Source organism: Lutra lutra, chromosome 8 (assembly GCF_902655055.1).
Source record: "Lutra lutra chromosome 8, mLutLut1.2, whole genome shotgun sequence".
NCBI lineage: Eukaryota > Metazoa > Chordata > Mammalia > Carnivora > Mustelidae > Lutra > Lutra lutra.
Genome location: NC_062285.1, coordinates 82,684,494 through 82,711,248, shown reverse-complemented (window position 1 = coordinate 82,711,248; position 26,755 = coordinate 82,684,494). Strand labels below are relative to the sequence as shown.

Here is a 26,755-nt window from a genome sequence, read left to right as displayed (position 1 = left end):
TGTGAATAAAATTTTTGCCTTTTAATATATGTTGAATGTCAGAAAATAAAGCTAGTGGATAAAATCTGAAATTTTGCAGATACTGCTTAGGATAAAGCTTCTTAAGTTGCTTTTTAGATACAAACTAAATGCTATTAATACATGTGAGCGGTGCCTGGTCGCTCATTTGGTTAAGGGTCTGCCTTCAGCTCAGGTTGTGATCTCAGGGTCCTGGGATCAAGTCCCGCATCGGGCTCCTTGCTCAGCAGAGAGTCTGCTTCCCTCTCCTCCCTGCTTGTTCTCTCTCCCTCTCTGTCAAGTAAGTAAATAAAATCTTTTTTAAAAAAATAGCACTTGTGATATTCTGATCGGCAGAAGTGGACAGAACTCTGGTTTAACGGCTTCTCTGGACCAGATTCTGCTCTTAACTCCTTTTCTCACATGCCCATACTGTCAGTGGGTGGTAGTAGAGCTCTTATTATTTGGTAGATAAGCTTGTTGTCTACATTTGGGCTCATTTTTTGGTAAGATACCATCCCAAGGAAAATACCTACCTATACCTACCTTTATAATGAAATAGTGTCCACAGGAAATTTTTTTTAAAAGAATTTGTTGGAAAAGTTTAAACTTAAATGCTCTTCTGGTTTAGAGTTTTATAAAATACTCCTAAGTAAATATGACTGACTTATGGAATTGTAGACCGTTTACCTCAGTGACTGTTTTCACTTAAAGCATTTTCATAATTATCAGTCCGTAGTCTAATGAACTAGAGTTAATAGAATAATCCTTGAAATGTAAACGGCTGTAGGGTGTTTGGCTGTCGGTTAAGTGTCAGCCTTCAGCCTGGGTCATGCTCTCCAGGTCCTGGGATTGAGCCCCACATCAGGCTCTCTGCTCAGCTTCTCATTCTCTCTCTCACCTTCCCCGTCACTCATTCTCTCTCAAATAAATGAACAAAATCTTGTTTTAAAAAGAAGTATATGGCTTTTAAAATATATATACATTCTGAGAGTAAAATGTATGTCATTAACTTGTGAAATATGTATGCTTTATATTTTGTAAATATATTAGGATCTGTCAAAACTGGGGTTTTCTCTCTTTCAGCCTCAGTGGGACGGCAATTTTAAGATAAGGAACACTGAGAAGAGATTTTGCAGGCTCTTTATTCCACATGATAGGAAATGTCAAGCTAGTACCTGGTCCTTCAGTGTACTGCCAGCTCCAGTGGGTGAGAATTGCAATGTCTAAACATTTCAGGGTCTCAGAACTACGTGTGTTTGCTCCATCTTTGTGGAGAGATGGTAGAGGGGTGCCACGTGCCTGCCCCAGAGTCCCAGCCAGTTCCCATGGGAATGTGTGACTCCTTTCATTATTTTCCTCAGGGCAGAAATTCTGGACCAGTGCAGAGCTTGGTTTTCACATCCAAAATATTGGCAAACAAATAAAATTTCTAGATAAAAGTGGAGTTTTAATAACCGAATTTGTGGAGTTTTAAAAATAGCAAGTGTTGCTTCTTCTTTTCCCTTGTGACATTAGGCTGTATGGTCGGCCTCCTGGGAAGGACTCTGATCCTTTAAAGCAACAGCAGTAGTGAACAGTCTGTTTACCCCATCCTTCTCCTGAGAAGCAAAAACAGCCTTAGAAGGTGATGTCAGAGGGTCCTCAACTATAAACTAGCAAGGAACTTCCCCAAGATCTCCGTGATAATAAACAGTTAGAGTCTCTTTCATTTATGATTTAGATCAGAATGCTCTTTGACTTACCCTTATCCTGAACAAGCTGTATGGGCAATTCCATTTGTAGTGTGGAAACTCATCTGAGCTTTGGTATGGAGACTCACATTCTAAATCTTAGAATGCTGGGTGGAACGATGAAGTTCCCAGACTATACCCAGTGAGAAGAATTATAGAATACTATACTGGATTACAACAAGTAGAAGTGGTATTGACCAGGATTGATTCAATTCCAATGCACATCTTCCTTCTCATCTGTATATATTTCATATTACACCTACATCAGTTATTTTTTGAATGCTATAAAGCTCATATAGCATAAAACTAGCCATTTTAAGGTGTACATTTCAGTGGCATTTAGTGTATGTTCACAGTAGTGGGCAACCATTTTTACCTAGTTTTCTCTAGTTCCAAAATAGTTCCTTCACCCCAGAAGTAAACCCTGTGCCCATGAAGCTCTCGTTCCCCCATTTCCGCCTTCCCCTTGGCCCCTGGCAACCACTAATCTGCTTTTCTGTCTGTGGATTTACCTGTTCCAAGTATTCTTATAAAGGGAATTTCCTATAAAAGGAATCATAGTATGTGACCTTTTGTGTCTGCCTTCTTCCACTTAGCGTAATGGTTTTGAAGTACATCCAAGTGGGTAGTTGTCTATCAGTGCTTTTTTTTTTTTTTTAATGGCTGAATTAATTTTACGTATGTGCTCTGTTTTGTTTACTTTGTCATCCATTGATGGACTTTTGGGTTGTTTCCACCTTTGGTTTTTGTGAGTAGTGCCACTAGGAATATTTGTCTACCAGTGCACGTTTGAATACCTGTTTTTAGTTCTTTGCATATATACCTAAGAGTTTAATTGCTAGGTCATGTGGTAATTCTGTGTTTAATTTTTAAGGAGTCTCTAAACTCTTTTCCGTAGCGACTGTGCTATTTTACATTACTGCCAACACTAAATATTTATGCTGGGATACTGGACTGACTCTGGGGCTTCCAGATTAAATTCTGAACAATCAGGATTTTTTACTTTTGGGTAACACTAGTATATATTGTTTCATGAAGATTTTTAAAGGAAGCTGTGAAAGTAGTCCATTTCTGAAGTTGGTGTTTGAATTTCCATTATTTGTTATGCCATTGATCCTCAGACATCTGAAAAGAAGTGGGTTTTTTTTTTTAAGATTTTATTTCTTTATTTGACAGAGAGAGATCACAAGTAGGCAGAGGCAGGCAGAGAGATGGGGGAAGCAGGCTCCCTGCTGAGCAGAGAGCCCAATGCGGGGCTCGGGGCTCAATCCCAGGACCCTGAGATCATGACCTGAGCCAAAGGTACCTGAGCCACCCAGGTACCCCTGAACAGAAGTTTTAAGAACAGTGTTTAAAAACTGAACTTGCTGTTATTGAAATTAAAATATCTATTCTCTTTCTTGTTTTGTCTTTTATATCTAATATGTAACACCTTTGAAATATTTAGCTGATTTAGAAATCAGAGAATAATAGATACACAAATTGTTGAGAGTTGAAGAACATTCTTGAGTAGTAATTTTCAAGATGTTTTTTATTTGACTGACAGTAATTTTATTGCATAAAGAAGCGGGTTCTGGTCCTTCCAGTTTCCAGTTGGGTACATCTTTTGTTTCTTTTTCTGCTATGCAGTATTTAAAGTTGTAGCAGCTTAATCTTCCTTCTGCTGCTCATTGTGAATGATTTCCAGTCACCTAATGAATGCACTGAACTGGCTTCTCTCTGCTAAATTACGTGTAGATTGTTTCAACTGTGGTGTCTTAGTTTGTCACAGAATGTGGTGGACCACTGCTGTAGCCTCAGAAACTGCCGTTGACCTCCACACTTACCTCCAACTTCCTTCCTGTTATAGAGTCCACATTTTGTTCTAATGGTTTTTCTTCCATGTGCTTTGGAATGGTTGGGCTCCCATGCCTTAGGTTATAAATAATAATCATTCTTTTTTAAAAGATTATTTGTTTATTTGAGAGAGCGAGTGAGCAATAAAGAGAGAGAACAAGAGCACGGGGAAGCAGACTCCCTGCTGAGCAGGGAGCCCTAAGTAATGCGGGACCAGATTCCTGGACCCTGGGATCACTACCGAGCCAAAGGCAGGCGCTTAACTGACTGAGCCACCCAGGCGTCCCAAATAATAATCATTCTTAGGGAGTTAATCCTCTTCTCTTTGCCAGCAGTTGGTTTAAGCTGAAGAACTTCTGTGAAAATTTTCATTTTCTTTAAAAAAAATAAAAAAGAGGCAGCTAAGATGATTTGTTTTCTTTTTTACTAGAAGAACATGATACTTGGAGTTGCAGTAGCAGCTGTGGAGCAGTGAGAGAAAAGAAATAAGAGAATCATAGAGGCATTACTGAGCCTCTGACTTTGACCGGAGACTGCCCTGTCTCCTCTTGTCACGTGAAATACTAAATTCTTCATTGTTTGACCCATTTTTTAATTGGGCATTCTATTACTGACAGCATCCTAACTCATACCAAAGAGGAGAAGTATTTTGTTAAAATGTGAAAAACCTTCTAATACACTTTATAATTCTTACATGTCAAACTCAAGAATTTTATAGGTAGAAAAACCTAAGACATTTTATTTAAACTCTTTACAGTTGAGGTAACTGTAGTCCATCATATAAATTATAAATGAAGATGGGGTTTACCTGACAAAAGAAACAAATCGAAATATTCACTAGTTTTGTTCACCTGTACCTATCAGCTACTCAAGCCTGTTCTTGCCTGAAAGTTGTTTTGTGGCTTAGAATGTAATGCCTAAACCAAACCTGCTGAATCAGAATCTCCTGAGGTTTGCTCAATAATGTGTGTTTTAAACCAGTTCTCTTGTGACTCTGAGGCGACCAGTTTTTTAGTCAGGGAACCACTGACCCTAGGGCAGATGTCTAAATTTCTCAGTGCTTTGGAACTCTAAATACTGCTGCCCTTTTTTGCTCATAGTAAGTATTTGAATTTCCCATTTCAGAAGCTCAGTTAATACTAAAACACTGCAAGGATATGCAACATATATGAAAGTACTGTTCTTGAATTTGTTCTTTTTTTTTTCTCTCTGCACTGTTTGTTTAGCAGCTTTGTGTAGATAGGGCAAATATTTTATAATTTGAGAAAAGGAATTTTGTTTTATTTTTTTTTCCCATTTTGTATACCTGGTAAGCCACTTTTCCCTCAATACATTGTTTTACTCAGGACTCTTGTTATAGAAATCAAACTCTTAACTTTTAGGCAAAAGGAGAAATTAAATGTCTTATATACCCAAATTCTTAGATGGCGTGGGCGCAGCGGGGCTGGGGGCAGGAGAGTGGCAGTAAGACTTAGAAGCAGTGACCCTTAACTCTGCGGGATGTTTGCTACTTCTCACTGCTGGTGGGCCTCATTTTCTCAGACCTGCTTCCTCCCCACAGCTAGAACAGTGGCTGCGAATAAGTCATAGACCCCGTCCCCACAGCTTCATCACCCTGGAGGACTCTCTTTCGAATGACTGCTTTGTAACAAACACTGTGCCAGGGACTAGGAATACAGCAGGGAACAGGGACATCTGAAAATTGTAATAGTCTAGTGAGTCTGGCTGAGCTACACACGTTCCTGAATTTAGGGACATTGTGGTGATACTAACTTAGTTGTCATTAGTTGTACCAACAACAGTTAGTGGCTAGCACTGTAAGTTGGGAAATCTGTTGGGCTCTTTCTGATGAGTGACCTGAGAGTGGTTTAAACACCGAGTAGTTCATCCTCTCAAGTAGAGCAGTCTTAGAGGTAGGCCTTGTAGGATTGGAGTCAGGGCCCTAGGTCTTGCCATCTTCCTGCTTTACCATCCTAACATGAGACTTCCTTTGTTAGATGACTTCATGGACCAAAGTGGCTGTCCTTATGTCCAAAAGGAATAAGATCAGAAGAGCAAAAGCATTTATTTCCCAGCTGAGCTAGCTTCCTCTAAGCATCCTTTCCAGGGTCCCACAAGGCACTCTTAATGTATATCTCATCAGGTACTGCTCATTAACGTTGCCTTACCTAGCTGTTAGAGAAGCCCAGAAACAGAGAACTTTAGTTGGATGCATTGCTGCCCTGAAGCTCAGCAAGAAGGGGAGAGTGGGCAGCATGTGGCGATGACCAGTGTCCAAACATTCGCAGCTATCAAAGGTTGGCCTTATTGAGAGTTCATCGGCAATATTTTTTTAAGATTTTATTTATTTATTTGACAGAGAGATCACAAGTAGGCAGAGAGGCAAGCAGAGAGAGAGGGAGAAGCAGGCTCCCTGCCGAGCAGAGAGTCCGATGCGGGGCTCGATCCCAGGACCCTGAGATCATGACCTGGGCCGAAGGCAGAGGCTTAACCCGCTGAGCCACCCAGGCGCCCCTCATCGGCAAGTTTTCACTTAAAATCTAAACAGTAATATGAATGGAGTCAATCTCTTTTTCAAGTTAGTATCAAATCTCACTTTCTTTCATATTTATTTGTTATTCATTCAGTTCCTCTCCAGACAGTGGAAGCCCACTCAGATTCCAGCTTAGTACTTTCCATTTGTAGGTAGAGATGAGGTTGTTAGTATAAGTCCTATTTTATAGTAAGCAAGGCCGCTATATAGGAAAATCGGGTTTCTCGAGGATATAAGTAAAAACTCACCAACCCTTTGTGTCACTTACAGAAGTCTCCGGGTTGGTCTCCTTTGATCATATCACCCTTCTCTCTTTAGTAGTCCTCCATGGCCCATCAGCTGGCACCCAGACACCTCTGATGTTCACAGCCTTCAGCCGCACGCTCAGCCTGCCTTTCTAAACCACTGCATTATAACCAAGTCAAACCAATCATCTTTCTTACACAGTATTTTTTCATCAGCACCTTCCTATTTTATACTCCACAGACCTCCCCATCCTTTATGGTTCATGCTGACGGGCCATTTGCACTTACCTCTGCTTTTTTGTTGTTGTTATCTGTTGAGGTTTTTTGTTTTTTTTTTCTTCAGAGCAATAATAGTTATTACTGTTAATGAGCTTTAATGTGTCAAATGCTATTGTAATGGCTTTAGTGTGTGCATTCAGTTAAAAAAAATTCTATGAGGAAGATACTATTGTTATACCCATTTTAGAGAGAAAACTGAGGCACAGAGAGGTACAATAGTTTTCCTAAGGATTGATCCAAGATTCTGACTTTAGGCTTTCTGGTTCCTAATCCATTTATGCTATCACATCTCATATTCTTACTTGTATTTTAATTTTGGACTTATTTACCCACAACTAGTTTGGACATTTTCTTTTTTTCTAATTTTCTCACAAGATCTAGCAAATGCTCCCTCTACAGAAGAAACAATATCTTCAATAAATATTTGTTGACTGAATTTAAAAATCTGTTAACAATAGTCAAGGAAATTAAATCTGTCTGGATTTGTTTAATTTTTCTTTTTAATACTGGACAGCAGGGAAGCCTGGGTGGCTCAGTTAGTTAAGCGGCTGCCTTCAGCTCAAGTCATGATCCCAGGGTCCTGGAATCAAGTCCTACATCCAGCTTCTTGCTCAGCGGGGAGCCTGCTTCTCTCTCTGCCTCTGCCTGCCACTCTGCCTGCTTATGCTCCCTCTCCAACAAATAAATCAATAAAATCTTAAAAAAAAAATACTGGACAGCAGTATGTGTAACATTTCAAATACACTTCCAAAATATAAGGTGTTTTCATTTAAAAGGAAAATCTTGTGGGCCAAGGGGTTTGTTGTACAAATGAGATATAAAAACAGACAAAGATGGGTGTCCTGGGTGGCTCAGTCAGTTGGGCATCCCAGTCTTGATTTCAGCTCAGATCATGATCTCAGGGTTGTGAGATTAAGCCTGTGTCCAGCCGGCCATGCCAGACATGAAGCCTGATTAGGACTCTCTCTCCCCCTCTCCTGATGCCCCTCTCCCAACCCCTCTTTCCTCTCAAAAAAGCAAAGAAAAAAAGAAATCATCTCTCCTCTGCCAGAAACATGACTGTAGAAGTTTGGCAAGTTAAAACCAGTTTTGTTTTGGGTTTCAAGGGGATGCTCCTCATACCTTAATAAAACTTCGCTTTGATAAACAAATGATCTTGGTTGGCGTTGTTGCCGTAAGACCACCTGATGTGTTTGTTATGGGGCTCGAGGGTACAAGAAAAGCACCTGGCTCAGGGGGCCCCAGATAGAACACGGTTGGCCATTTGCCACTGACAAAATCCAAAGGCAAAGAGACACGTGGTGGTGAAACAAGAAGGGAATTTATTTCAGGAAGGCTGATGGGGGAAGACAGCCGACTAATACAAAGACTGTCTCTGAAGGGCTGAAAATACTTACAGGTTTATATAAGGAAAGTATGAGACAAATGTTAGTGGGTACATAGAGCTGGGCAGTAAAAGTCAACTCATCATTGTCTTGGGGTCAGTCATGTGGGGTCTTGTTGGCTGTCAGGGCACTTGTAAATTGCTTGAGGGGTAGTTTCATTTCCTGTCACAGGATGCTTTGCATATTGAGTCTCTTGCCTGAGTTAAAAGACAGACAGGAAAGAAGAACTTAATTGGTTGTAAAGTACAGACTAAGGTCAAAATGGAGGTAGTCATTTTTCAATGAGATCCCAGATGAGAAAGGGACAACTTAGGAAGTCAGGTGCTTTCATCAAGTCAGTTGTAGTTATCGAAGTATTTATTAGGTCCCAAGGCTATGTCTCAATTCTGAGTCTCCATAATGTATTTTGTCCTGTCCCATGGTAGTAGAACTTTTTAAAAGCATGCTTGTTTTTGGAGTGCCGGGGTGACTCCATCAGTTAAGCATCTATATCTGGGTTTTGGCTCAGGTATGATCTCAGGGTCATGAGATCAAGCCCCACTAAGACTAGAGCTTGTGCTCTGTACAGAGTCTGCATGAGACTCTTCCCTGTCCTTCCCCCTCCACCAATTCGCAATTGCACCCCTTCCTCAAATAAGTAACATCTTTTTAAAAAATACATGTTTTCTTGCCTTCTTTTGAGAGAGTAAGCAGGAGTTTCTTATTAAGTAAATCAAACACAAAGCAGCTGTTGACTGTAAAAACAAAACAAAAGAGCCCAATATTTTACCACTGAAATGAGTTTATTTGGGAGTAGCAGAGTATGGCAATTCCAGACAAGCAGTCTTTGGCAAACCATAGGCAAGTATGGAGAACAGAGGAGAAGGAATTGCTTTCATGAAAAAAAGGAGACTGCTGGGAGGGGCTGTTTCACAGAGTTCAGGGTGGTCATAGCTTCTCACCTACTGACTGTGGCAGTTTCTCATTGGCTGAGCTGTTGCTGGGCAAGGAGAAATTCTTCCTCCTGCTGGAGTATGTAAAGTAGGCTCTCTCCTATTTGGGATGTGAGTGGTAGAGCGTGAGAGCTCTGCCTTCAGGGCTTGTTTTCTTACTCCTATAACTTGGTTGTTGATTTATTATATCAAATTTATCAACATATTCTTGAGTTTGAATTTTTTTTTTAAGAGTTTATTTACTTATTTGACCGAGAGAGATCACAAGTAGGCAGAGAGGCAGGCAGAGAGAGAGGGGGAAGCAGGCTCTCCACTGAGCAGAGAGCTCAATGTGGGGCTCGATCCCAGGATCCTGGGATCATCACCCAAGCCTAAGGCAGAGAGTCTTTAACCCACTGAGCCACCCAGGTGCCCCATGTTTGAATTTTTTTTATTGTGCTAGAATTTCAGATTTTCTTTTATAAATACAAATACTTCCAAATCCAGTTTCCTATTAGTCACCATTGCACATTTAAGTACGAAATTAGTAAATTTAAAGTTTGTATCATACATTTGTGGCACACATACACTTTGATTTGGAATTTTTCTAGAATTGTAATGGCTAAAGTAAAAATGTAGTTAAAGATTCCAGAGCCCATTAAAAAATTCAGCACTCAAAATCCAGTTTTTCCCTCTCAAGTGAAATAGTCTTCAAGCATCCAGAGATGAGTTCAAATATTCAGAGGAGCTATAAATATAACCAGATGTCTCACCTATATCTCAGAAGTTGGTATGTCGTATAATAATAGGAGAAGGGAAGAAAAATTATCAGTTTTAATGGCCACATCATTATTGCCTCTTGGATATATCTTTCTCTTTGGTTTGTATTTGCTTGTATGAATGAACTTATTAGAATTAGTCCACTCTCCGTGGGTATATACCTTCTGTTTATTGTGCAAATTAGTTTATATACATCCCTATTGGGATATTCTTTGAGATGTAAGTATGCATAACTGCATATTTTGTCAGTATGTTAATTGTTCCTGATACATAGTACTGGAACTGCCCGAGTGAGGGGGATTGAGGGAAGTCTCTCCGAAGACTTAACATCTGAGCTGGACCTAAATCCTGTAAATTGATGAGATACACAAGTTATGACAGTTCAGAAAGAGGAAGTTGTAGCTATCAATCTCAAACCAAAAATGGACAGAATTTAGAAAGAATTGGAAGAAATAAACTAAAGGGAGTATAAAATGGCCAAGTCATCGTATTAAACTGACCCTCAAGAGCCAAACTTATTCATCGATGACCTGAGAACTGGTTATTTTCAAATTAGAAAGCTCTGAGTCCTGTTAGCAAGCAAGTACATTTTAGTACTACCACTTTCTGGGGAAGAAGATTCTCTGGTATAAAGGAGTTTCATTATAATTGGTCTCTTCCTAAGCGGGTGTTTATGGGTTAATTTGATTCTTAAATCATTCAGCCCTTCCAATTTTTCCAGGAGTTTGCTGAATTGTGAAATTTCAGCTCTAATAGAAAACTGAGATGATAATATAGAACAACCCTTGAACATTTCTTGCATGGTAAATTGAGAATATCTAAACTGCTAATGTCAGTGTTGTTAACCTTAAAAATAAGAACTGCCAGTTATTTTACCAACAAAAAAAGAGTTTATCTGGGGATAAAAGAAAACTGCAATCCAAGACAAAGTAGCTACAGAAAAACCCAGCAACAAAGGAGAGGTATGCTTTGCTAGGAAGGGTGTTATAAACTAAAGGCCCATTGGAGCAACTTGGGAATTGGAAGTATGTGACTTTTCATTGGCTGAGCTGTTGGGATTAGTGCGGAGAGATAAAGAAAGCCTCTTTTCCTCCACTGGAATAGTAGAATAGTATATACATGCAAGGTCAGATCCATTTGTCTGAGGTCCAAGTTCCTGTTGGGTCTGCAGTGGGCCAGGACTGGTAGTGTCAGTGAGCCCTCATGCTTAAACTAGAGACCCTAACAAAACCACAAGTAGACAAGACCACTTAACTCACGCTCTAACTGCAACCCATTGTTCATTCTTTTTCTTTCTTTCTTTCTTTCTTTCTTTCTTTCTTTCTTTCTTTCTTTCTTTCTTTCTTTCTTTCTTTCTTTCTTATTCTTCTCGTCTTATTGTCACACTTTCTTGAGGCATTGGTGCAGGTGTTTTACAATAACCAGAACATTATAACCACCAGAGACCAGAAAAGCTGTGATAGCAGCAGAATGCCTAGAAGACCACACCCACAGTCTTCTTCCAGCCCAAGATCGTAGGCTGAACACACCCCCACCCCCACCCATGATCCCAGGCTGCCTACCTGCTTTCTGGCACATAGCCCCACCCCCAACCTCTCCTTTGAAAACTTTTAAGTGTCAGGGCACCTGTGTAGCTGGTTAAGTGGTCCACTCATGGTTTCAGCTCAAGTCATGGTCTCAGGGTCTTGAGATCAAGTCCCGCTTCACGCTCTGTGCAGCATGGAGTCTGCTTGTCCCTCTCCCTCCTCCTCTGCCCCTTTCTCTGCTCGCTCACTCTCTCTAAAATAAATAAAATCTTTAAAACTCTAGGTATCCATCTTGCTGGCAGAGGTTGGTTGTTAAGGCTTGAGCCTGCCACCTTCCCAGGCTGCCAGCACCTGAAATAAATTTCTCCCTTTTCTCTTTTCCAAACACTCGTCTTTTGAGTTGCTGGCTTCTCTCTCAATGGGTTGGTTTGTCCGAGTTTGTTCAGCAACAGTGTTGGCAAACCCAGCCAGGAGCTATGCTTTCAATTTGTCCAGCCTCCTCAGGATTCTATGGGACAGAGCAATTGGCCATACCGTGCACCAGGTCTCACCCATTCGATTCTAGAGTTAGTGGCTGTGATAGATCATTCAGTAACAGTAAGGCATGAGAACTCCTGGTGTCAAAACCTCCTGACTTCATTTTAGTGAGGATTCCCATTACTAATTTTTTTTTTTTTTAACATTCCATTCATTTATTTGACAGACAGATCACAAGTAGGCAGAGAGGCAGGCAGAGAGAGAGGAGGAAGCAGGCTCCCTGCTGAGCAGAGAGCCCCATTCGGGGCTCAATCCTAGGACCCTGGGATCATGACCTGAGCCGAAGGCAGAGGCTTTAACCCACTGAGCCACCCAGGCGCCCCTCCCATTACTAATTTTCACAGTATCCAATGATGATAACTAAGTTGATGTTCAGAACAAGTTGTTGGCCCAGCACTCACATTGACTGTCTCCTTGGTGATACAGAGTTTGGTTTGTTTTTTTTAAAGATTTTATTTATTTATGTGACAGAGAGAGCCACAGTGAGAGAAGAAACACAAGCAGGGGGAGTGGGAGAGGGAGAAGCAGGCTCCCTCTTCTGGAGCGGGGAGACTGGTGCAGGGAGACTAATGCGTGGGGCTCATGACCTGAGCTGAAGGCAGACGCTTAACAACTGAGCCACCCAGGTGCCCCCAGAGTTTGTTTTTTGTTTTTTTTTTTTTTAAGATATTATTTATTTATTTGACAGAGAGAGACCACAAGCAGACAGAGAGGCAGGCAGAGAGAGAGAGGGAAGCAGGCTCCCTGCCGAGCAGAGAGCCCGATGTGGGGCTCGATCCCATGACCCTGAGAACATGACCTGAGCCGAAGGCAGTGGCTTAACCCACTGAGCCACCCAGGCGCCCCCAGAGTTTGTTTTTATACTGAACTTCAAGTTCTGTAGTGCTTACCTGTGCAGTGAATTTGTGGGACATTTGGGATGCCTCTCAGACTATTGTTGGATATGAGTTTAATTTCTGTGAGTTGATTTCCTCTACCTGGTTACCACCTTTTAACAAAAGATAATGAGGCTATGTGAGAGAAATATACTGTATTTGTGAATTACTTTTAATGTACTTTTGTAATTAGTACTGCTTTGGTGTTTTCTCTTTTAAGTCATGAAGATACGGTATGATGCCAAGATAAATGCATTTGGAAATTGGGGTGAAAGGAAAAGGAGTCTGTTGGTATTCTTACTTTACTGTGGTGTAACTTTGCATTTGAATATTGTATTGTGATGTGTGTAAGAAATATATTTGGTCTTTGTTCCGGGTTCCTGGCACAAAGCTCCTCAAAACCCATGGAATTTCCTGAGTAATAAGAGTGCCTTTTGTCATTCATAAGGAGGACTTTTTGAGTTTATACTAATTAGGTATTTAGAGTGGGTACCCTAGATAGCCTCAGGATGGGGCTGGTCACCAGAAAGACCAAATGATTAGAGCTTGCAGCCCTACCCAATGATGTCAGGGAGAGGGAAGTTGGGGGATTCCCTACTGCAGATTCAGCTCCGTAGAAACTCTTAAGCAATAAGATTGGATGAACTCCCAGGTTAGTCAGCACATCTACTTGCCGGGGAGAGTGATGTACCCCAGTTCCATGGGAACAGAAGCTCCTGTGCTCAGGGACCTTCCAAACCCTGCTGTGTGCACCTCTTCATCTGACTATTCAACTGTATCCTTTATAATGTTTCCTGTAAGAAATTTTTAAACATAGAGTTCTGTGAACCGCCCCAGCAAATTTAAGCAAAGCTGAGAAGGGAATTGTGGGAACCTCCAGTTTATACCCAGTGGGTCAGAAGCACAGGTAACAACCTGGATTTAAGATTGTTATCTAAAGTGGAGGCAGTCTTATGGGTTGGAGCCCTTACTTAACCTGTGGGTTCTGACCCATCTCAAGGTACATAGTGTCAAAATTGAGTTCAGTGCTTAGTGGTGTTGAAAAAAACACACATCAGAAACATGCATTTGTGGTCTTTTCATTAGTATTTTTCTGATCTGAGAGATTTGCATTATTGACCTAGGAGATAAAATCAGTAATCAACTGATGGAACATTTGAGTGCTTTCTCTTCACTAGCACTATTAGCATATGGGAAGGAGATTGGTAGGTCTGTTTCTCACCCATTAAGAGGACTTCTCCTTTGGGTGTTAGTGATGAGTAAATTGGCATCAAATTATGGAGACGGTTTTATGCTGGATGAAGTCATTTGGACTTCAGCTTGTTTTGTAAAGGGAAGCCTGGGAACCGGGTTGCATAAGTTAAGATCAGGGGTGGCATTTTAAGAAGTGAGTAGTCAAGAGTTTTAAATGCCACTGAGACGTGAAGTTAAAAGAAATGAAAAATGATAGTCCTCACAACTGAATCTTTAGTCATTACCATAAATAAACATCCCCAAAGAATACACCGAAACACATTATTTGGTGGTGAATACTTTGGAGGCCCTCATTGGGACTTTCTTTCCGTGGCTTTTTAATGAAGCATGCCCTATAGCGTACAGATACATGAAGAGAGAATCAGGATTAATTTAGATTTAAGATTTCCGACTGACGTAAAGAAATTTACTAGCTCTGACATAGCAGTGGGGCATACATCCACAGTCTGCCTCTGCTTCCTTTTCTGAAACATGGTTTGGGCAGAATTAAGAAAGCTAAACTAGTGATCACTGACATTTAGGAGAAGCAGGGCAGAATCTTAAAAGGCATTTGGGAGAATTGCCCTTTTGGTGTGTATGTGTATATATATATGTATATTTTTCTTAAATGAATAGTTTTTCTCTTATTTGTGTATCTTTTGTAGGTGTAAAATTTAGATTTCATCTTAAATTTGTACTTTTACTGCTACTGCCACCTCTAACTGCAGTCTCTTGAAGTAGTTAGGCCAGCTGTCAGTTACTTTGGTAAGCCTTTCCCAGATACCCCACAGACATTTTAGCCACTTCCTTTTCAGTGCTCTGCAAATCAGGTTATGTTATAATGATCTGATCACAGCTCTTTTCCCTATTAAACTGTCAATTCCAAGCTGTTACAGCCTTGAGAGGAGGAACCTTCTCTTATTCCCTCTTTTTCCCTGTGGAAGTTCTTGTAAGCTGTGGGTGGGTGATGAGGGGGCCTGAGTCTCCCAGGTTCTAGAGGAATAGTGCGAGGTGCTGGTAACTTCATAAACCAAACACTTGGTTGACTTGTTAGTTATCAGTATTCCTGTTAATCTTCCAGAATCATGATAGATCTCTACTTTATTGTTCTCTCCTGGCAGCCATGTGCAGAACCACCCTGTCGCTGTGATTCTACAAACATAGTACAGAAATGTCTGCCTTCACATAAGATAATTTTATAGCATCTACAACAATGAATACACCTAAACCAGATCTGCTAGAATAATATAAAACTTCCTTCTTAGTATTTTTAGAGGTGTTTTGTTATAACTAGCCTGATAATGAGAACAGTTGAAGATGTTATTATGTAGTAGAAAGTTGGTTTGGTTTGGGAGTAGGGCTGTGATAAGCTTAATATATTTTAATCTCCATATATTCTGTTTATAGGTTGATACAATTTGTGTCATTTAAAGGGGGCTGTGGGAGGGACGCCTGGGTGGCTCAGTCAGTTAAGTGTCTGCCTTCAGCTCAGATCATGATCCTGGGGTCCTGGGATCAAGCCTTTCACGGTCAGCTCTCTGCTTAGCAGGAAGCCTGCTTCTCCCTCTCCCTCCTCCTGACTCTCCCCCTTCTTATGGGCTCCTTCTCTCTTTGTTAAGTAAATAAATAAAACCTTCAAAAAAATAAGTAAATAAAGAGGGCTATCTTCCAGAACTTTTAGAACTGTGGGAAAAATTGTTGATTTTGGTGTTTTCAAGAATGGGTTTTATTTTCTCTCTTTGTATAAGAAGTTTAAACGGAACATAATTGAGACTAGCAAAGTCTTCACTTTGAAAAAAAGGGAAATATCGTGAATCACTACTTGTCTAAAACATATGCAGACCCTCCTGGTTATAGCAAACTGTGTTGGCTTGCTTGTCTGTATTTCAGACTACATGATGAAACAATTTTGATTTCTCAACTTGAGATGCTATTTTCAATTTTTGCTCTAGCAGTTTCATCTGAAAGGAGTGTTGTAGCGTCAGTTATGTTACAGGCTAGCTTTAGTTGTAAGACAACTCAACTCCTACTGAGGTAACCAAACACTTTTATGACATTAACATTCCTACAAGATACTTACAATTTGTTTTGTAAAAGGTTTGTTCATGTACTCATTTAAGAATCACCATTTTGGGCAAAGGGCATGAAATGCAGAAAAACTATGGTCGGCCATTAAATACAAGATAACATTTAATTAAACACTTACCATGTGGTAGGCACTGTTCCAGTCGCTTCTATAGTTTTTCTCATATAATTCTCACAAAAACCCCATGAAGATTAAATTGTTATCTTTATTTTCTACATAAGGAAATGGAGGCGTGGTGAAGAAAAGTAACTTGCCTGTCCCCAGAGACCTATTTAGAAAAGGAGCTTGACTCCTGTCTCTGATTCCAGAGCCAGGTGCTTCTGACCACGAAGCTGGACAGCCTCCTATGCGCATGGGCGTATGAGGAAAGGCATAGCACGACTTGCACTCAAAACACAAACACACATGCGCAGTTAGAATTGTGTGATGGCATGTATTCTCTGTTAGATTTGTAAAGAAGAAAAGTAATTGTCAATACCCAGTTTGTGGGGAAAGGAGAAATCTAATGAGTTGAGATACACAAGTTTTTACCTCTTTATAGAGGACAAAGCATGTAAATGTTGAGCATATGCACATGATTTGACCTGCCTATCCCACTTCTAAGAATTATCCTACACAGCTAAACATAGGAAAGCACAAAGAATTCTTGACAGTGACATACATTAAGTATGTTTGTAATAATAAATGTCCAACAGGAGTCAGGTTTAGGTAATTGCAGTGGGTAACTATCGAAAAAGGAAAAGTTCAGAGTATATTTATTGACATGGAAACTGTCTGTGGTGTATTTGTTATATCTAGTTTGATTTCCTTATATTGGCATGTGCTTATATATACAAACTCTGGTCTACCAGAATGTAAACAACTGGTATTTACTGCTAGATAGTGTAATTTAGTTATCAAATATGTAGACAGTAGAGACACTCAGTCTGGGTTTGAATCCTGTCCAGTCACTTAATAGCATTGTTCCGTAACTATTCTATGTCTCAGTTTCTTCAGTAAAATGAAGAACTAACTTACATTACCGTGTTATGAGACTCGGATGAGTTTGTAGAGTGATTAACATAGTAAGTGATCAATAAATCTTAGCAGCTATTATCCATTTCTGGGGGGAGTGGGACACCAGGCAGTTTTAACTTTATGCCTTTTATTGGTTGAATTTTTGAAATAAGTAAGTATAAACTTTGGAAACAACAACCACAAAAAATGTTTTTAGAGGAGTCGTTTAAATTGGTATGCTTACAGTTTTTACAGGAAACGTCTATTTATTTTGAGGTAAGGTTATTTAAAATTACTCGTGAAATGTTTTCTTCAAGAGCTGTTTGCAACTGTATATGCTGATATTTTACCCTATGCTGTATGCCAACTTAAGAGGGAATTGAAATCATATTTCACTCTTACGGCTGGAAGGCATGCATACTCACAACAAAGTCTTCCTGGAGAAGCTGCCTGAATTTGCGGCTGCAGTGAGATGCTGGTGCGTGACGTCAGTCTGGTGTCAGACTTGGAGAGTGGCAGGCTGGCTTGACAGCCCCAGTGCATTTTCTTAGTGCTGAGTCCCCATAGTGCTCATCTGGGAGCAGCTCAGAGACAAAGGAGTTGATTCTGATTTTTATTCCAGTGTCCTTTTTGCCTGTGGTTAAATGTCTGTTCACAAATGTGATTTTGATGAAGGCTGGTGAGTAATTCTTGTTACTTTTATATATTTATGTATTAGTAACAAATAAATCATGGCTACAGGAGCATTAGGACTTTTTTCTCAGTTAATGATCCTGTGGTAAATAATCTTTTTGTAGCCCTACTGCCAGGCACAGTGCCTAGTGCAAAAAAGTTGACATATTCTATATGTTTCTATAACCGAAGTATTGTGTTTTTTTAAAAATATAAATACTGTACATCATTGGGTTTTCAAATGACTTGGCATTTTAATATGTAATCTTCCTCTTAGTCTCTCCTTAACTTTAAGCTACATAAATGCACAGTAGTTGCATGTTGCTTTCAAGCCTAAAGATTTTAATTACATTTTTATATTTATCTTCTTTATTTTTTAACTTACTCAGAAGAGAAGGTTGTATATTTTTTTCCTTAAAGAGAACTAAGTGAATAATTCTCAGAAGTGCCTGTAGAGATGAAAACGGTATTCGTTATGTAATGTTCTTATTAGAATGTATATTAATACTAGTTTAAACAATTTGTTGAAGCTGCTATTTATTTATTTAACTTAATTACTTGGGCTGTTTCAGTAATGTGATTCAAAAATAGGAATCCTCATTAACCTAAAATTTGAAAACAGTATAATGGTAGGAGATTATTATAGACAACATTTTGACATTTAAAGAAATAAAGTTACTACTGCCATTGGTTATAAAAGCTGGGCAACATGCCTTTAAAGATTTATTTCTTATTAACAATATTCATATTTCTTTGAGTTTCACTCTATATTGATTTAGCTGTTCTGAAGGCATTAATTGAAGGAGTAGATTAGATTGGGAAAGGCTTTTTTGGTATGTAGCTATTTTACTTCCAACTTTCTTCTCCACTTTGAAGAGACGGATGATATTATTTTAATTTCATACTACTTGTATGGTATAAACTGAAGCCTTTAAAGTCTTTTACATTTTGCCATTTCTGGTATAATTCATTTTATGCGGGTTTGTAGCAGTTTTCTGATTTCAGGGTTTTTTAGAATTTTCCAGCAAAGTTTGCTCTTAAAGAACAGGCACTTTCTACTTTTTGAATCTCGTTGAAGAAAGGGCAATATGGAAAATTCTTACCATTTTAAATATTTTCACATCAGTTTTCTGAAACAGTAAGATGTCTGTACATATTTTTTGGGTGAATTACATAATTGAGTATTGAAAGGAAATTAAGTCATCTTTTTATATGTGAATGTAAAAAAAAATCAAATTTGAGGAATTTACGATCACTGCTTCATATATGACTCCCAGTATACATTATACTTCTGCATTCAGAAGCATAGAAATATAGGAGTAGAGTCTCAAGTTCATTTTATTTGACTTGACGGCCTTAATTCAAGATTCAGTTTTTCCCTTGAGTTGCAAAATTTTAAGCTGGAAGCTGAAAATTCTGCCCAAAGCCAGAAAATTTAAGTATATGGAGAACTCATGAATATTTTTATTCCCTTTAAAAATTTATCTTGAACCCACTTAAAATATTTTAACATAGTTTTAAAATAGCCTGTTTTTTAAACTTAACAGGAAGTTACTATAGTAATGATGAATTGTAATATATTCCGTATACATTTTAAACAAAGATGTTTTTGAGGCATTATGACATCAGAGGTCATTGGCCTAAATGCTGCTAAAGTTCAACTGAAGGGAAGGTACTTAAACTTCTTTGTATGAACAGGAAATTAAATCTAGCCAAAAGCAAGGACAGGAGAGGGATGTGTAGAACGGGGGCGGGCCGCAGCACAACCTGAAATTGACATAAAAGTCATACCAAAGTCTAAAACAGTAGAGAATAAAGTACTTGTCTGTTTTCTTGTGACTAAGGTATGCTTTAAGGAACTCTTCCCACGAGTTCTAAGGCCTGATGGAAAAGTATCATTGCGCTATTCTTTTTTGAAATTTAGCTTAGTAAAACTGAGGTGAAATTGTATTCTTTAAGCTAATAGTCTTAGACGGTATATTTGTTTTCTAGCAGTGTGCAATACAAAACCTTGTGCATCATAGATGCTTAGTAAATACTTGACCATGAGTAAATAAATTGGTTAAGCAAGTTAAATGAATGAGGAGACTCCTTTGATCCTTGTATTGGAGAGATTTCATTTTCACTGTGACTATAAAAACCTGCTAGTTATCAAGCCAACTAATAGGGTATCATAGCCTCAAACTGTGTCAGAGATGTGTCTCTGGAGTACAGTCCTGCCGTCACCATGCCCAGCAGTGGCCACGGGATTCCATTGGTTGCTATACTTACTGTCTCTGCTGTAGGAAGTGGGCTTCTCCTGCCGTTACTGGTCAGATTTCTGTCCCATTCCCACCTCATCTGTAAGTGAGAAATTTCTCACTACTCAGGGATAATGATTTGTTCACTAAATGGAGCCTTAATTAAGTGCTCTGTGCGTCACAGAAGTGCATTGAACCTTGTCAGAGTTAAAAATACATACATTTTTTCTCCTAAGAGTGAAGCAGATAACATGACTTCAAAACTTACATAGTGAATGTTTTATATGTAGGTCTGTTGTTCTCAAAGCCTAGATTTTCTGCCCCATTTCTGTATCCCCTCCTTTCAGACTGTGCTAAATTCTAGCCACATCTCACCGCTGCTAGACTGGGGCTCAGTTCAAATGGCATCCGCTTCTGTGACATCTTCCCTGCTCTTCCCTTGCTAAGCAAGACCAGTCCCGACTTGGCCTCCCCTTTTTATTTTGATTGTGGTTCTGTTACTCTTCCCTGTTTACAAAATCTTTGTTTCATAGAGGTATCATTTGACTTGTTAGTAACTGCTTTTTTGTTCTTGGAGTGATTGTTCCGCTAAAGCTCATGCAGTATCAGAATGATTAAACACTGCAGTGAAGGAGAGTAAAGTTCAGTGATCACTGATTTTTATGTTTAAATTGAGCTATTATGTCAGTGCGACTGTTGGGAAGAATGTTTCATCGACAGTAAAACAACTGGATCTTGAAATTATGTGGTTCTTTATGTGTAAGTTAGAATTAGGTTAACTTTTTAAAGTGGTCTATGATCACACGCAGAAGAGCTGGTGTTTAAATCAAACTTTTTCTAATTTGTTGTTTGCTTCCTTACCAGTGATATAGTAAACTTCTATTTAATGCATGTTAGGGTAAAACATTAGTAATTGGCATTCATTAGGAGATAGTAGAGTTGCCTGAATTAATGCAATTCCAGGATATGTGTGTGTGTGTGTACACATACATGCATACATACATATACATATGTGTGTGTATATAAATATACATATATGTATTTGAATGCCACATTATTGCTTTTAGATGCTAAGAAGAATATTCGGACTACCACGTTTCTGAGTTGGAGTTCCACTTAGTTTTATCTTAAAACTCCTGTTAGACTTTTGCAAATAAAACTTGTTTATACAAGTGACTGTAATTTTTAAAATCAATCTTCTTTTAAACCACTGTCTATCCCGTTAGCACTTTGTTCCCTTATGTAGTTTTTACAAGTGCTTTTTTTGCATAGATTATTCAACAGTAAACTTTAACCTTAGATCCAATTATCAGGTTCTTCACTCATTATAGTCATATGCAAACCACTGTGCTTCACATTTAAGACAAAGCAGAGAGCCAGCAACTTTGTAAGCAAGGAAGTGATACCATTTTAGTTTTTAAGAACTCTTTTCTAGCACATTCAAGTTTAGCTAATATTTAGTGAGTACCATGTTAGGTCCAGGTAATGTAGTTTTGTGCTACCAAGTACTTCATTCTTTCAGAAGTCCTGTGGGGTAGGGTTTGTTTTGTTGTTGTTTGGGTTTTGGTTCCCATGTTAAAAACAAAACAAAACGAAACTTAAGGTTCACTGAAGAGGTTCTTCTAAACAGTAGAGCACCTCATTAAAATGAGGTGAATCTGAATGCTGTTAAAAGAGTCTTGGGGACATGACCAGCATCACTTAGGGCAGTGATGGAGATGTCTTCCGTTGTGTATTCTCATAGGGTGATTTCTGGGTGGCAACCAGAACTGTCACCTTCTTGAATGCTTGGCAGGAAATTACTTTGGTTGGTGAGTGTGTATATTCTAAGAATTATATTTCTGTTCTAACCATTAAGTGCCATCTAACCTTCCCACTTAAAAGCTTCTTAAGAGTCACTCGAATGGCTTACAACTAAAAGAATTACCTAAATCATTTTAGGTATTTTTACTTATAATATAATTTATCAAGTGATCTAAAATGTAACCGTGCCGTAACACTCAGAATATGTAGCAGTTATTAATGTGATAGGTACATTTTGTTTATAACTAGCATGGAGTTAATTGAATTATTCTTGCGTTACTTCTAAAATTACTTAAAATCTATTAAAAAGTGTTTATAGATTGCAAGTGAATATGTTGGTTTTTTTAAAGTTATTAATAAGTTTATTAATCCTTTTTTTTTTTTAGGTTTTACCCATTTATTTGACAGAGAGAGATCACAAGCAGGCAGAGAGGCAGTCAGAGAGAGAGGAGGAAGCAGGCCCCCTGCTGAGCAGAGAGCCCAATGCGGGGCTCCATCCCAGGACCCTGAGATCATGACCTGAGCCGAAGGCAGCGGCTCAACCCACTGAGCCACCCAGGCGCCCCCCCCCCCCACTTTTTTTTTTTAGATTTTATCCATTTATTTGACAGAGAGAGATCACAAGCAGACAGAGAGGCAGTCAGAGAGGAGGAAGGAATATGTTGGTTTTGAGGTTTTGTTTAAAAGGTGATTTAGAAATTATAAATAACCCAAAACTAGATCAGGTGAATTTTTATGTAAGCCTTGTAGTTTTTTCTTTATTGTTCCTAATGCTTTCCATCTTGGTACTTTGCATCATTACATCATGTTCATATTTTCCCCCTGAGGAAAAAAACAAGATTTTCAGTTCCTTTGGGATGCTTTTGTAAAACCCAGGCTTTATAGTTGCTGCTATTTGTACTTAAATTCTTTGGTACCTATAATTGGGAAACATGAGGCAGCATTTATGATTACGTTGTGATAATTTTGAGATCCAAGAATGGAAAATGATTGTGAAGCCTTAGAGAATAGGAAGATAGAAAAGAAGTGGGGAGTCTAAAGTTAAATTGGAATTCAGAAAGGTTTCATTACTGTGCTTCAGATAGACATGGTCTTGGGGTGATGCTAGGCAGTGAGGCGGAAGGAGGCAAGATGAAGAATGGTGAGGGGGGCTTGTGTCTCTGGTCTGTGGAAGAGGGGAAGGACCGCTAAGGAACGCACAGTGTTCTGTTTTAGTACTGTTGGGCAGAAACGGTGATGTAGGGCAGGACTGAAAAGCCTCTGTGGCTGGGATAAGAGCCCAGACAGGGGCAGCTGCTGACAGGACATGGCTCAGGCCTTGGAGCTGCCTCTTTCTCATCTTGTTGCTGTGACTTCTGACAACTTCGTAAATGCTGTGAGCCTCAGTTTATTCATTTATAAAGTGTAGATAGTAATACCTCCAAGGGTCTATGTGAGGATCAGTTGTCACGTTTTCAGTGCAGGTGTGACGACTGAATATGTGAGCCGCCCTCACTGTCCTGCACAAGTGGTAGCAACTGAAGGTGATGATTTTAGTACTTATTGCTGGAAGTGAGGTTGAGCAAGGAACTCACACCTGAAAAATCCTTTCTTTTTTAACCACCCCCGCCCAATAGGAGATGTTCCATTTTCTAAATGATGAGAGAAGGAAGGAGAGCAGAAGATAAAGAGTTAAGACCTTAGAAGATGGTGGGTAAATGAATCACTGAGGTTTGAGCAGGATGTCTGGAAGCAGTTAGTTCGAAGTTAAAGGCAAATGGCATTTAGAACGAAATGCGGGGAAAGGAAATATATACTTTTCATGTTTTGCAAAAAAAGAAAAAATTACAACCTTTAGATTACTAACTCAGTGGTTATTTCTTCACGTAACTAAGGTTCAAGAACGGAGTCTCTCTCAAGAAAGGCAGGGCACTTGTAGTGTTTTTCTTTTGTTCTTAAAACATTGCCTTTAACTGTAGGCACTGTTTTCCATGCCAGCATGTTTTCAGTTTAAAAATAAATTGCAGACATCGTCATTTTGATAGTCCGCTTTCAACATGACATTTTCTCCTTCTGATTAAAAGAAAAACAAATTAGTTATCTGTATAAAACATTAACAAACTTAACATTTAACAGTATTTTAGAAATTACTGTGAACTACCATAGAACCAGTTGATTTAATAACTAAGTCACTGCTACAGACATGTTTTTAAAACCTAATTTGAGACTGTTTGAGTCTCAAAGTGATAAGGCTGGATTTCCAGTGATAAACGCTCTTCAATCTTAAAACAAGCCGGGGAGTGTTACTGTCTGAAAGTGTACTGAAACCAAGGATAAATTGAGAATGTATAGTACTCCGTTTTGTTTCAGGTAGAAGGGTACTAAAAAAGAGTTATCAGTACACATTTGAGCTGTTGGCTCTATAGTTTTCAGCCTAACTTGAGACATAAACAGCCTCCGTAGTTCCCACATCTCTTCCGCCTCGCTCCCATCTAACAACACTGTGAGGATGTGGCACCTTCTATGGGTTGGGCCCTTGTGAGAGTCCCAGTCATGCTATCAGCTTCAGTGCCAGAGCTGCCGGAGGAATTGCCAAACCACTATGATACCCTATTTTTCTTAGACTTAATTAAATCCTTCTTTCTTCCCCATAAGGGAAACGCGTGATTCAGAACAAATCATACAAAGGGGTTTGCCTCTGAGTCTAGTAAGAGACAACCAAAATCTCTTCTGTGGAACAATTTTCTAAAACTATGTCTTTTTTATGCACAGTGGATAAATCTTCAATGTTATTGCCACAGTTGCACATATAAAACACTGCCTTGTCAGATGTATTCCTCAGAAGAATTATATTGGTTATTGACAATGTTAGTAGCAGTTTTGGTATTTCTTAAATTTAAAAACAGAATGGATTGTATTAAAGTAGTCATTGAAATTACCCATGAAACAAAGGTGTTAAAGCATATACACACACTCACATACAAACAAATATTTCCACAGGAGAAAATTGCAAATCTAAGAAGTATCCAGAACATGGCATTTAGTTGGCCAAAACATTAAAAAAAAAAAAAAAATTCTGACACCAAAAGCAACAAGAACAAAAACAGTGGGATTTGCAAATTATATATCTGATAAGAAGCTAATACCCAAAATATATAAAGAACTCCGACAACTCAATAGCAACACACACATACACATAATCCAATTTTAAAATTGGATTTTTCCCCCTTTTTAAACCCATAATTTTATTGAGCTTTATATATGAAATGTGCAATTTTGTGCATTTATTGTGTGGAGAGGGTATTTCATTAGTGATCTCAGTGGCATCCTCCCTTACAAGTCTCCCGCTGAGGGAAGACTAGTAATGTGGACTGAACAAAAAATGCCTGCTTCAGTGACCCTGGAAAGGAGCACAAATACCAGCCTCCACTGTCCTCAGTGTGCTGCCATACAGTTTAAGTTATTCCTCATATAAAAGCACCTGCTACTAAGAGTTGACTCAAATTGCTCTGGCTCTAAGAGCTGACCCAGCAAATTGCTGTTTCCATAACGAGGCTATAGGAGCCTCTGGTGTTTTTTTGTTTTGTTTTGTTTTTTTAAGATTTTATTTATTCATTTGACAAAGAGAGAATGCACAAGCGAGGAGAGGGGCAGAAGGAGAGGAAGAAAAGCAGATTCCCTGCTGAGCTGGGAGCCTGATAGGGGTTGGGGGGCCTCCATCCCAGGACCCTGGGATCATGACCTGAGCTGAAGACGCTTAACTGACTGAGCTACCCAGGCACCCCTCAGCTTTTCTTTTTTATGTAGGCTGCTAGAAAGCTTAGTGCTGCTTAAAGTGGCCCAGCTTCATCTAGATTTTCTAGTATAGTTACTTAGATAATGTATTATTTGGTTCACAAGTGAAGATTTGAAAAGGAATCAGGTAGAATATGGATATAGTCTAACTCCAGTAGGCGTGTCATTTTTAATTTATTTTTTATATAATTTGATAGAAACATACCATTTTATACATACACTTATTTATTCACCTTAAGATCTTTTAAAACTAAGTTATTATTGGATGAAGTCGTTCCAAAGAGGCTTTAAATAAGCAGGTCTTGCATTTGCTCTTCTAGGTTGGTAAATGGTTGCATGTCTGGTAATAAATAGCGAAGAGGGCATAATGCCAAAGAACAAGCAATTTGTGTTGCTATTTGTTGTTTCTTGATACCTTTCTAAAAACAGCATTGATTTGGCCCTTTTATCTGGACTCCTGCTAGAACATGATCATCAGACTGAGCTAGTGAATATGACCTATTTCCTTCAGCCCTGATCTCCTTGGAATAGCTGAGTCCATTCTTTTTTTCTTTTCTAAGTGTTGTTTGTCACTATTTAAGAACCTTCTCACATATTGCCTTTGCTGGCATAAAAACACAGCTAATCTTTCTTTGGAACTTTTATATTAGAATTACTTTTCCCTTCTGCCTTTTTGACGTATTAGGGGGAGAAGCCTTTACCAGAAATATGAAAACTTAAGAGATCACAACTTTATTCCTTTACAATAAATACTGAGTATAGTAGCCCCTTCTTATCTGCAGAGAAAATGTTCTAAGACCCCTAGAGATGCCTAAAAGCACAGATAGTACCAAATCCTACAGGTACTGTTTTTTCCTATACATACATACCTATGGTAGAGTTTAATTTTTTTTTTTTAAAGATTTTATTTATTTGACAGAGAGAAATCACAAGTAGGCAGAGAGGCAGGCAGAGAGAGAGGAGGAAGCAGGCTCCCTGCTGAGCAGAAAGCCCGACGCGGGGCTTGAACCCAGGACCGGGGATCATGACCTGAGCCGAAGGCAGCGGCTTAACCCACTGAGCCACCCAGGCGCCCCGGTAGAGTTTAATTTATAGAGTAGGGCACAGTAAGAGATTAACAATAATTAATAATAAAATAGAGCAGTTAGAGCCGTCTGCTGTAATATGGCCTCAAAATATTTTGTACTGTCCTCACCTGTGTTCTTGTGATGATGTGAGATGATTAAAATGCCTATGTAATGAGATGAAGGGAAGTGAATGACACAGGTATTGTGATAGAGCCTGAGGCTACCAGTGACCGCCTAGGGGATAGGG

The 26,755-nt window shown here is 39.1% G+C and overlaps 1 protein-coding gene across 13 annotated transcripts in view; it reads left to right on the top strand.

Moving 5' to 3' along the window:
• The window catches only part of PLEKHA5 (pleckstrin homology domain containing A5), a 227,994-nt gene that overhangs the window by 105,092 nt on the left and 96,147 nt on the right, over nucleotides 1-26,755 (top strand). The window contains exons 1-2 of one of the 13 annotated variants that reach the window (XM_047740356.1): nucleotides 19,179-19,183; nucleotides 20,502-20,505. The exons of 11 other annotated variants lie outside the window; for them this stretch is intronic. Coding sequence is in view for 1 of the 2 variants with exons in the window: in XM_047740363.1 (XP_047596319.1) it covers nucleotides 3,997-4,006 (10 nt within the window). In the remaining variant the exon portion in view is untranslated. Of the gene's footprint in view, nucleotides 1-3,996; nucleotides 4,022-19,178; nucleotides 19,184-20,501; nucleotides 20,506-26,755 lie in introns of those variants that run through there. One more of the 13 variants, XM_047740363.1, reaches the window with a different exon arrangement.